A 12,578-nucleotide genomic window follows, 5' to 3' on the forward strand; every position below is an offset into this window, starting at 1 on the left:
TTTCAAGGGGAGTGTATATCAATTTTTAATGAGGAGTGGTTTGCATGGGAGGTTGTTTTACCAAGTGTCCTTGAAATTCAGTTGAGATCAAGTTGAACTTTACTGCAATGGAGCATGGGAGGAAGTTAACACTTTCTACTGTGCATGTCTCTTAGTGGTTTTTAAACTGCAAATGTATGATCTTTAGAAAAGCAAATGTAAAGTGTCCACAGTGTGCTTCATTTTGGCACTGATTCTGGTTTGATCCACCCATATGCAATTCTGTGGGAAGATACTCGCATTGCCTCTCTTGTCATCCAGCTTCAATGACTGAATTAGGAATTTTGGTTCTTGAAATAGCCACTGGAAACGCAACAACTTTTTGATGGTGCTAAATTGAGATTGTATGAATATGCTATCCCTCTGTGTGGTCCACTGTATCCCTTAATTGCTTGTCCTTGTTGCTGGAATCTGTTTCGAAGTGTTTGCCGAGACTGCCATCTCACTGTAAGCATGGTGCAAACCTGAAGCTGTATACAGGGATGATTTTTCAAGTATCGTGACAGCACTTATTAAATAAATCTAGGCTGGTGAGGGTCTGCTTTGTCCTGATGAGAGTTGACCAAAGAACAGACTTTTGAAAGAGCATTTCAATACCCTACTACAACTGAGTGTAGTGCTCTTACAGTAGGAAGTGAAGCGGCTTTTATAGAGCATGTTCCCTGTCAACACTGTGTTCTGTGGAAAGATGGGTAAAGCTGACTGAAGCAAGGCAACCTCTGTGGATAAGCTAAACCAGGACTTGCAGAGTATGAAAATATAAGGAAATATGACTAAATAATTTTCTTTTGCTCAGTGACAAGGTGTAATTAATCAGTTACTGCCTTTAGCTTCACTAAAACTTTGCACCATCCTTAAAGGGGGAGTGGGAGACAAGTATTTGAAGGTTTGCTTACACTCACTTCTTAAGCTAAGTAGGATTGCTGCTGCCTTCTCTGTTTGCCAAAGAGATGATGACCTGGCCAGAAAAGCTGTGAAAATGAGTGAGATGTGGCAAATGGCAAAAAGGAGATTCGCTAATTGTAGAGGAGGAGGAAGACAGTGACGATGGTACCAAACAACCAGTCCCTGGCAAATTAGATGGAATGTGTTAGGCAGGCTTCCGTTAAAATGTTTTCCATACATGATATTCCTTCTGTTTGTGAGGATGTTGGGGAAGTTGTTTGACATTTGCTGGAACTTGGTGTTTCCTCAGTATTTCCTTCCTAGGTTAAGCGCGTAGGCTGCCCTTACACCTCTGTGTACAGCCTTCATTTTGGCCAGCACTGTTTTCTACTCTGATAATTGAAAATACTTTAAACTCCTCTTGTAGGTGGGTGTGTTTTGCAGGTTGTTGGAGGCCTCTGAGGCTGGCCTGCCGTTTGTTTTCTTTCCTCATCCTCCCTACAATAACATAATTGCTCAGGGGTAGTGGCTTTACCAGTATTTCATCATGCATCTTTTCTGTGAGGATGCTCTTTGTAGGTGGGCCAGGACTTTGAAGGGAAATAATAAAAGCAGCAAAACTGCATGAGTTCTTAAAAATCCTGTCTCCTCTGCAACCTGTTCAGTTTTCCTTTGCAATAGTTCTGGCTTCTAGTGTTTGTACTGTTTGTGATTTAGGGAGATTTCTGAATGACTCTCGTTCTTGAAAATAAGTTTTTGTCACAGCCTGGCTTTTTTGGTATGCAACACAGTGGATTACAGAAGATATTGCAGGAATCAGCTTCAAATAATGTAGAAGGTTTGACTCTGATTTTGCCATCTGCTCCTTACGTAAAGGAGTTCTGATCAACGCTCCACCAGTGCAGTAACTGGTGGTGCTGGAAGCCGCAGAACTTTCTGCTTTCCCCTCCCCCTCCCCAGTGTTAACTGAACTTGCTTCTGAGCACTACGTGACTGTTTTTGCAGTGAAGGCATAAGTGTGACCCAGGCAAATCAGTTTACTGACAGTAAGCGCAATTAGCATGTCACGCTGTCATGCTATGAAGGTTCAATAGCAATGACTGCGACAGTAATAAAAAGATATAAATAAATTTTATTATAAATAATAAAAAGATGTTTATTTCCTCACACAAGTTCTTGGATTAGTAACATCCATTAAAATAATGCGATTACTAATTTAGGAAGGATAACACAAAACCATCAGTTACTAATTTAGAAAGGATAACCTGAAACCGTCGATTACTGCGTTATTAATTGGAAGGACTGCTTATCCCTACTTGAAAGCTTTCTTGTTCACTCTCCTAGTGAGAGGACTCTCAACCTCGAGGAGTTACCTTAACCCAGCGTCCCAGGAAAAGGGGAGGTGGGGGGGGATACTCACGGTCCAGCCGGAGAGGATTGTCAGGTCACGTTCCCGTCCCTGCTCAAACTCTCCTAGCTCCCAAGTCTCTTTTTATACGGCTGGGGCTCTGGGCAAACACTGCTTTTGCTGACTTTTAGCAAGTTTCGCAATCACAAGACTGTTTGTTTGTCTGCTGGGAGGACCCTGCTAGCAAGGCAAGACCACAGCACCTCCGTATTGCTTCTTCCCTCCCCGGGGGTCCGTGCAGATTCCAGGTGGCAGACTTCACTTCTCCAGTCTTGTTAATCATTCCGCAGCCTTGTGCATATCAGTCCTTGCGCATATCGGTTGGTAGACGACTTTAGTCCTGTTAAATCCTCTGTTCAACAGCTTTGCGCAGTCAGCTCTTATGCTATCAGTTCTTTTGCATATCAATTGACAAACTTCAGTCCTGTTAACTCTTCACTCACCCATCATAGTATTTTTAATGATTATTTTGCCTGTAGCAAGATTGCTTTCTTCTTTTCCTCTTATGTTTTAGTTTCTTGGTGTTCAAGCACAGCACTTTATAAACAAATAATGTTTAGAAATTATAGGTGTAATTCAGGCTCACTCTCTCATACATAATTTGTTACGTGTAGAAGAAAACTTAGACATTTGTAGTGCTTCCGTTTCTGATTCAGCCTTCTATGATGTGTGCTTATATTTATTTATTCTTTGGAAGAGATTTATTTGCAGAGATTTCCTCCATTCATTAACCTCTTATATTTTGACCTGGTAAATTTGAAGTAATACGAAAAGAATTTGTCAAGAGTGGTGAAGATTTGTAGATAGTGAAAAAGTATTCCTGTGACTGGCCACTGCATCCTGAAAAGGCATGCTTTTGCTTCCAGAGGGTAAGTCGGTCTCTTCAGTGCTTTTTGTTAGGGCTGGCCATCTGCTTCTCCAGTCTGAGATCCCCCGGTTGCCTCGTTTGACTCCTCTGCATTAAGGCTAGTCCAGTTTGTAAGCAGATGAGTAGGAGGACCACAGAAGCGTTGTAGCTCTGACCCTAGCCATGGCACAGCCCGTGCTCTTCATTTTTGACTCCCAGGAGAGCTTGGACACTTCTGTTGTTGGAAGTAGCTCTTTTGGAGACTTCTAAGAGGCAGCCACGTGCCTCTTGGCATGCTGGTAGAGTGGTGGGTGGTGGTAGAGGGGCATGGTGGTAGGGTGATGGCTCCCGGTTTCTTCAATAAGTACATCGGACACTAAGCTGACATGTGGCTTACTGCTGGGGTTCGGGCAGCTAAGAGTTACAGAACAGTTCAGAGAGTCATTTGGAAGAGCAGACATCCTGTAATGAACATAAGTTCTCCTGTACACCAAAGCTTAGTCACACTTAAGACTTTTAGTTTGTATTATAAAGGGATGACTTCCCCCTTTGTTTTCAGTTCAGTTAATAAGAATAAATTTGACTTACTTTCCTGGAGTGGGGTAATTTATGTTGATGTTGGGGACAGTGCAGGAAGAGAAGGTCAGCTGTGTTTAATACTGTCTTTTTTCTCCATGGTCAGGGCTTTCTAATTATAAGCTGGATAAAATGTCAGGCTTCAAAGTCCTTCACGCAAGGAAGGTTCTCTGTTTTCAGTGGCATTAGTACACATGCCTCCCATAAACATGCATGTCGTATGCATTTTGGGTTTTATTTGAAGGGAACAGCTGGGAAACTGTATTAGCTGATTGCTCTGCTATTGTTTGATAATAAAAACACGGAGTGAGAAGGAAACTGTTACATCCAGAAGTACATGGGTACTTGTAGAGCAGGGTTCTTAAACTACGAGTTTCACTTCTCCCCTAAAGCAGTAATTCAGGGTGACTGTGAACCTTCTCTGTCTCTCTGCATTGTAACTCACCATTGGACAACAGGTAAGGATTTTTAGTAGTTGGATGAGTATATTGGGTATCTGGCCTGAAAAATAGCTTCAGAGATTTCCTTTTAGTTAGGATAAATTTAGTTGGCCCCAGTGATTAAAATAAATAAATATATATATAAAAATGAGTAGGAGGAGTTGAGTAACCCTATGTTGAAGGATTTCTTTCTTCTCCCCTTTCTTCAGAACAAAGCTTCTGCTATGTTATGTCCCATTTAAATGAGATTTCTGCAATTAGAATTTCAGTAAGGCAAAAATTGATCCTGTCTTAACTTCTGTGCCAGATGTGTAGTAATGAAATAGTTCAGAAGTATAACACAAGATTGTAATAAAGCCATATGAAAAGCTCTTCATATTTGTTTCCATCCACTGGCATTGTGTGGTAAAAATCTTGTAACATGTTTTTAAAATAACTTTTCCAATTCTTTTATTTATGTGGTTTGGGAAGTATTGGATCAGCCATTAAAATGGAATGCCTATTAAGTAAGTATTCTAGGGACCATTTTTAGGGGGGATAAAGAAAAAAGAATATTAGGGTAATTGAAAAGTGAGATTTCATGCACTTTGAGGCATAATCTTGATGCCGTTTGAAGGAAAATTTGTAGCAACTTAGTTTTCATTAACAAGAACAGTCTTAAGCATTGCAAGACTTTGGAGACACGGAGGCCATGTTTAAGAATGGGTGTAATCTTTTTCCAAATAAAAACTAGCTCAATGAAGTGAAACCTGTTTGAGTAATGCTGAGATGAGAGTACTTCTAATCCTGAAATAGTCATTTGTTTACCCTTGACTATTTGGAAGGGAAAAAAATTGCTTTTTGGTAAAATCCTCTTTGGCAGGATTTGGCTGGATGCAACTTATTCCCATGGCTAGAGAAGTAATGCATTTTAAGAACTTCACAATGTTTTCTGGGTTCATTCTTATTTTCAGTGAAATTTCTGCGTTTGAAGCTTTGTGTTGTGAGGAGATGCTTGAGAAGGCAGACTGGCTCTTCCCAGCTGAGCCTGCCATCCAGGCAGACTGAAGCAATATGCTTTAAGGAGATGCGTGAACTTTCTCATATGTTTCAGTGAGCATTAATGGGAAGTCTAATTATGGCTAGTTAAAGCCAAAATTACAAGATGTTTCACTTTAAAACAAATTATCAGATAATTTGAAGTTGGATGTACATGGCATATTCCAAGTTTACTTCATATGAACAGTTAAGAATTGGAAGCGAGTGAAGAAGTTTAGGTCTAACTCAGAACTTAAATTTGAATAGAAGAAGGAGAAATAAAAGAAAGTCCACCACATAGGAATAGGTGTAGCTATGCGTACTCTAATGGAAATAAGTGAGGGAGTTCATATACTTCTAATTATTGTTGGCTTTTTTTTTAATTCCAGTCTAAGATAGTGTGCAGGTGACCTTAAGTCAGTATTTCAGACTAAAAATGTTATACTGCTATTTTAATTTTCTTGGCACAGAAGTGTGTACTTTTGCACATGCACACACACATGATTTCTTCTCTTGCCCTTCCTTGCAGATGTGACACTTATACTCATAGAAATCTGTATAGCCTGTAACATAGGTCTCTGCAGTTGAAGAGGTTCTTTTTGGATCCTAATATATGCTTTTGCCTTTGGCTATAAAAATGCCTGTGGATATTTCCTTCAGCTCTTTGTGCTGTGCCAAATTCAGCTTCTGGGTAAGATATAGTATAGAAATTAGTTCAGCTGTCAGTAAGGCAGCTGCTCTTGACTAAATGGTACCTGTACAAGAGGAGGTGCGTTTATTTGTACTATGCGTTTTTCCTCCATTTTTCTGAGCAGGAGTCTCTCTCCTATCTTCTGTTGAATGCTCCCAGAAAGTAGGACTCTAGCCCTGCGCTCTTCATCTCCCAACATGTATCTTTGAGACTCCAGCCCTCTCATCTTGAGCTGGAAGCTGGCAGCCCCTGCTGCACACGCTAGCAGGGTATACCTGATCTGTGGTGGCTGCCTGTGTGCAAGCGTCTGCTGATCTGTGAGACAAGACAGGAAGGCAGAGTTTGGGGCTGCTGCTACTGTACCTGGCACGGGCAGATTGGTTGCATGTGGTGGGCATATTGAGATTTCGAGAGCTTATTATGTTGCATCCCCCTGCCTTCACTGCTGTCGTAGCTGTGTGCACGCAGATGTGTTTGGTCGGAAGACAGGGATTCCTTCCAGTCAAAATGGATTGTGTAGCCTTCTTTGTCTTCTTTAATATGTCCCACATCTGGAGCAGTGCCAAGGCAGAGAAGGCAGCTGAGAAAAATGTTTCTCTCTGCAAGGTTGAATTTTTAAAGGAAGAATGCAGGGAGGAGGAAGGATTGCTTTCCTTTTACATGAAAAGCATGGTGCTTCACATTCATTGGCAGTTATGATTCGTTAGGTAACAACCTGGCAGTATTCTTTACTCCGTTTCCCTTTTCCTGATGTGATCAAGCTATGTATATCTTCTGACGATCATCACCACCATATGAATAACTTTTAAACTGTCGGTCCATTTCAGCCAGATATGACAGATTGATAGAAGTCTTAAAGATAGCTCTGTTCCTCCAGCTACAGTGAAAGTGGGCAGCAGAGGCAAGACACAACGTGGGGTGAGCTTACACTTCGAGACAGGAAAGTACCTGGTGAGGCAGTGACCCGTGAGGAGGCAGAAAGGCTTCAGGAAGAAATTCAGTCTTCTTAGGGTCCTTGAATGATCGGCTGGAAGACAAGTGTGTAGTAAACAGGTATCAGTCAGTGTTCAGGGAACTGTTTATTATCCTATATATGCTTATAATGCTTCTTCTGTAATATGAGGAGTGTGGCTGCAGAGCTGTGTTATTTTGTGTTGTGCTGCAAGTGCAAGGAGTGGTGAAGTCTGGTCCTGACTAGGGAGTAGGAGCATGCAAGTTGGGGATCGGGGCGTCTTTATTTTGATGAGTGACAGAAGAAGTACTGCCCTTTCTAAAAGCTGCCACACCATTGGAAGCTCTTTTCTTGCTTCCATCTGTGGCATAGTATATTGGATCAAAAATATTCTTGAAAGAGATGCCTGACTGAAACCCTGTTCCAGCCTTCACCAAATCCCATCGATGTACTGTAGCCATCAAACTTGATACACTAGTTGTAGTTCTAGAGCAACTGGTTATCTTTTAATTGTCCTACTATGAACTCTTAATACTGGCTGAGAAACTCCAAAGAAATAAATTTCTGTAGGTTAGGATGAATGCAATAAGAGTGTACCTTTCTTATCCTTACACTTCTATTGCATTTATCTGCTTTTAAACCTAAAGAGCAATATGAGCAGCTTGGGTAAGGTGCAGCCATGCGACCTGGTGGGTGCTGATGCTGTGATGAGAGGATTAGGTGCCTATTTCTGGTTGCCCACAGCCTGTGATGCTGAGCAGCTGTTGCTGGGCACATGAGAACTGCCTGTTGGTGCTCAGAAACCTCTCCTTTATCTCTATCATCTTTGTTCTTCTTTATTCACCTCCTGCATATCACCTCCCTAATTTCTCTGTTCTTGGTATTTCAGCTTGGGACAGATTTCATAAATTAAGCTACATGCAATTTCTGTGTGGTGTCTTATCTGGGTCAGTTTAAAAAAAACAAACAGGAAGGAACATAGAATTTTACAGAATCCTGTTTTTTTAGCATATCCCTTGGGGAAGCGTAGTTTGAAAACGGTGAGTTACAAAACGGATGAATAGTTGCATAGCAAACTCTGTTTCCTTTGAAGAGTGAGGAGGGGGTGATAGAAGAGGAACCAGTACTGGGCTTCCCCAATTGTGCTGCCTGTAACACTTGCCGTGCAGAAGCTATCTCAAAATTGTGTGGGGAGGGGGAAGAAAATCCAGCCTGCCACCTTGAAGCCAGGGAATGACCACTACCTCCTGTCTGCAGCTTGCTACAGTGTCTGGAGCTGCTGCTGCTACTTAGTACACTTCTCTAATGATGGTGCCTGAGCAAACTCAATCTTGAATGTTACAGAAGACTTTTTTTTGTCTTGATACCTGTTCTCCTTCTATTTTTGCATTTCATCTTGAGCTTGATGTTTTGTGATCTGCTCAGGGATGCTTGTATGAATTCTGTATTGTACGTACTTACATGATGAATCTTTCTTCCCAGATCATTCAACTTCAAGTGGTACATCCTCGTTTAAGCCCAGCCGATCACTGGTTTCTATTCCCACTGCCCATGTGATGCCATCTAATGCCAGCTCTTCGCTTTCCAAACACAGGGAAGCTTTCAAGTCTGAAGGCTCAAAATGGAGTACAAGCTTTGTATGGTCGGGAGGAGGCAGAAATCAGAGCATCCTGGACAGTTCTCTTGACATGAAAGATGCAAGACCTGTAAGAAAATGGTCCTCCTTGTCTAAACTCAGCTCTCCAAATACTTGCAGCCAGGATGAAAGTAGTCATTCAGCGGACTCCAGGGTTAGTACAGACAAAGCTATGTCACCGCAACTAAGGACAAATGGGCCAAGTTGTTTGCATGATAGCATGGAGCTGCTAAAAATTGAGGACAAAGAAATGGGGAAAAAACGATCTTCCCTACTAGACTGCAAATACAAATTTGAATCATGCAGCAAAGATGACTTTGTTTCAGATTCCTCAAGTAGGAGACATGCCTTAGACTTGACCTACAGTGCCTTACCTGAAAGCAAATCTATGGCAGCCAGCTGTGAAGCTTTCGGACCGAGATATGCAACTCTGGGACAGCAGGCTGTAAGTGGAGCTCCCATACAGCCAGCAGTGAGGACTCAGATGTGGCTTAAAGAACAGTTACGTGCAAATCCCCTGGAATGCAGGAGCGCTGAGGAGTTGTACGGTGTGGCTGTGTGGCATGCACAGCAGCTTGACGACTTCAGACTGGGAGGTGAACAGCCTGCGCAGGTGAGGCTAAAGCTTGTTTTTTGCTGCCATCATGTGGCATCATGCGTTATACCTGAGAAATAACATCAGGCAAGTTTTTAATACAATATGTAGGAAGGGGAGCAGGTCCTCTAAATCAAGTGGTGGTGTGTTTAAACTTTGATTTGGGATCCTGCTGTTTGTTTCTCACTGTTATTTGAGTGCCAACAAATCCGAAACCCATTACGATACACAAATTTTCCTGAAAGGAGATAAAAGTTAGGCTAGGATGTTCTCTGAGCAGAGGTATCTAAGCTGTATGTAGTAAAATCTAGCTGTATGAGTAAAATACCTGTTTTCTCCAGCCTGAGAATATATTAGCCATGGCTCTTAAATTTTGTTTCCTCTTCCATTTTGTGTAGAAGAAAGACTGGCAAATTTAGAGGTTCTCAAAATCCAAGTTTGCTCTTAATGTTGATGGGATTTTTTAAATTTAAAAAAGAATTGAAGCCAGTTAATTCGGCCAAACTAATATTAGTCCTTAATGATCTCTCTTAAAAACCTGACATCATTCCAGTTAGCCACCCTTTAAACTATCCCTGTGCCTACAGAAGCCCTGTTCTTTTTCTGAGCTTGCCAGAGATTCAAGAATTGCCTGGGGCCAAGCTGGGGCAGCTTGCGGGCCCTGTGCCACTGAAGTCCTGTCCGAGCTGAGGTGTCAGGCGTTGGCTAGCTCTGTGGTCGGTGGCGCTGCTGGGGGGGCTCCTGGCAGCTGACAGCTGCTGGTGTCCCGCAGGAACTGCAGGAGGCATGGGGAGCTGTCACCCGCTGTGGGCATCCTAGTGTGCTCTGTCATTCGGCTCTTCCTGAACAGCTAGAAACGTGCAGCTGGACTGAAGAGTCACGGCAGTGCGTGTGAGGCTCACATGGATTATGCTGTGCCTAGGAGTTCTTCTTTTGGATTTAAATAAATGCTCAGAGTAACCTTTTTTCGTTCTTTCTTGTGTTTATGTATATGTCGCTTCATCCTGTCTTGTGCAGCTTTCGCATCGTTTCGTTTGGCAGGATGGGCGTTTCAGAAGCTGGTATTTTTGCCCGGGTTGAAACAGCTTCCAGGTTGTTTTCACCTCTCCTTTCTCTCTCCTACTGTGATTCAGTAGAGGTGTTCTCTTGTTGTATGAAGGCAAAGGTGCATGTTCGAAGCAGGGGAAGCTCCGTGTGTATTGCGGTCACTGTTCAAAAAACTCTGTCCCCACTAAAGGTATACAGGTGCTGCTGCCTGGCTGTCTTGAACAGAGCCGGTACGGGGGGCACAGACATTAGCCATCTTTTTGGCCAAATTCATAAAACAGTGCCATAGCTTTTGAGTCTTGAGATAGTAACACATGAGGATAAAGTTTTGTTGAAAACTGTTTGACTCGCCCCTGCTGTTTTTATATCTGTATCAGCAGTGATAGATCTATATTTAGAATCCTGACTTCGAAGAAATGATCCTATCCTGTCAGGGTCAGCCCACGATAATGAGGGAAGTGCTCGGAGCTGTTACACTGCATGTTTTCTGTAGGTTTTCCTCTGCTCCCCCAGCTTCCTGAGCTGTTGCGAGGTGGGAACGTACCAGCAAGTCAGGGCACGTGGGGAAGCTCTAGGTTGCTGAACAAGCACTTTCAGTGGTCCGGCTCGGAGTCAGAGCGCTGGGCCTTGGCGCCATCTGTTAGACCTCCTCCAGTGAGAAGATGGGGCTGTGAAATGGGACGCAGAGAAACAGAAAGTCGGGGTGTGCAAGAGCTGGGGGGGCCTGGGCTCTGCCAGGCTCCCTGCTGGCCCTCCCCGTCGGCCCCCGCCGCTCGAGGCTGCCAGGAGAGAGCACAGCATGGATGCGGCTGAGAGAAAGAGAAGCTTCAGGGCTTAAAGAGTGTTACTTCCTGTCTTAATGCTTTTTGGTTTTTATTTTTAGAGCCTCATTGTAGTTGTACTGTGTGTGTGTATACTGTCCTGGTAACTGCTATGCCATTATTTCTGAGAAATTAAGAAAATGACAGCCCAGGTGGAATATATACCTAAGAATATAACCTCGGAGAGCATGAGAAAGTTTTGGAAAAAGTTGGTGATTTAAAAAAAACAAAAAACAAACAAAAAAACGACCCACGCTCTTTAGAATTTTAGAATTATTGTTTTCTCTTTCATGTCAGCAGGGATTATTTTTGTTCTTTCTGCTTTTAATAAGTGAGTATGTGCACTGATAGATATGCAGTGGTTTTTGGAGGAAAGAAAAAATTACCATTTATGATGATTCTGCTTTAAAACCACCATTGTCACAAACAGAAAACGAAGCTATCTGGTTTTAACTAAGGTTCTGGTGCAGCTTTGTCCATCTTTAAGGCAGACTGGTAGAGGGAGAGACAGTAAAAGGCAACTCTCACTAGAGAAGTCAGAATAGACTGCAACAATTTGCTGTGTTGATTTTGAGGACCGGCAGTTCAGGAGCAGATAGTATCTGTAGACCATATTATGTCCTCACAGGCCACGATGCACCATTTATCCTTCATGCATAGGCAACAGTTGAAAAACTATGGATTAGAGTTTATTTTTAGAAAACCAGTCAAGGTTTCAATTGAAGTTGACTGAAAAAAAAATGTATTACGGCCCTTAAAAGCTGTTCCAAAGGTTAAATACTCTCAGAAAATCTCAGCTTCCTTTATAGTCTGAATTTGGCCGAATTTAGCTTCTGCTTGTTGTTGTTGGGGTCTGTGTTGTTGGGGTGAGTGTGTGGGGGGGTAATACTTGACATTTCCATTCAAATTCTAAACAACAGTGTTTAAAGTAGAACACTTACTGTGTATCACAAGGAAGACCCAGAGCAGTGGATAGAAGGCTGCAGCCCTCCTGAGGTCCTCCTTGAGGACATACTTGGTTTTGAAATGGCAGGAACGGGTGCTGTGGATCCACCACAGAGTGCCTCTGCAGAGACGCTGCGTGGTTTCTCTGGGGATGCGGTGTTCACATGTTTCTGAAATAAGCCTCCAAGGAGGACCTAGCCTATGATTATTTTGTAACATCATGGAATTGTAAATGAAATTTCTCTTCTCTAGTTAACGTGTGCTGCTTAACGTATGCCTTCTGTAGGTAAACATTTCCCTATGCATTTCCAAGAGACAGATTTTAACAGTACTTCAGGAAAAAATAACTTCCATGCAGAATTCATGTTTCACCGTATGTCTAATTATTTTCCATGTATAGCTGATTGAAAGATTTTTCAGCAAGCGTCATCTTTATAGTACTTATTTGTTTTTGTTTTTTTGTTTGCTTTTCTTAGCCCCAAAGTAAGTACATGATTGGGCCTATGTTAAAGGAAAAAATAATTATAATGTGACAGGGGTTCCCACTGACTGAACTGGGAACCATATAGAAATCTGTATATGAAATCTGTATGTGTTCCTGTAAATGCACATTTCTTAAACTTTGCTGTTATCTGAATGTAATTTGGTAGATGCTGCGTGCTATTTCAGAAATTATGTT

General features: G+C 42.3%; 1 protein-coding gene across 3 annotated transcripts in view; it reads left to right on the forward strand.

Moving 5' to 3' along the window:
• The window catches only part of CEP85L (centrosomal protein 85 like), a 118,965-nt gene that overhangs the window by 38,933 nt on the left and 67,454 nt on the right, over positions 1–12,578 (forward strand). For all 3 annotated transcript variants that reach the window (XM_067293800.1, XM_067293801.1, XM_067293802.1), the window contains one exon: positions 8,338–9,104. In XM_067293800.1, coding sequence (XP_067149901.1) covers positions 8,338–9,104 — 767 coding nt within the window. The remainder of the gene's footprint in view (positions 1–8,337; positions 9,105–12,578) is intronic.

The sequence above is a fragment of the Apteryx mantelli genome, chromosome 3 (assembly GCF_036417845.1).
Source record: "Apteryx mantelli isolate bAptMan1 chromosome 3, bAptMan1.hap1, whole genome shotgun sequence".
Lineage (NCBI taxonomy): Eukaryota > Metazoa > Chordata > Aves > Apterygiformes > Apterygidae > Apteryx > Apteryx mantelli.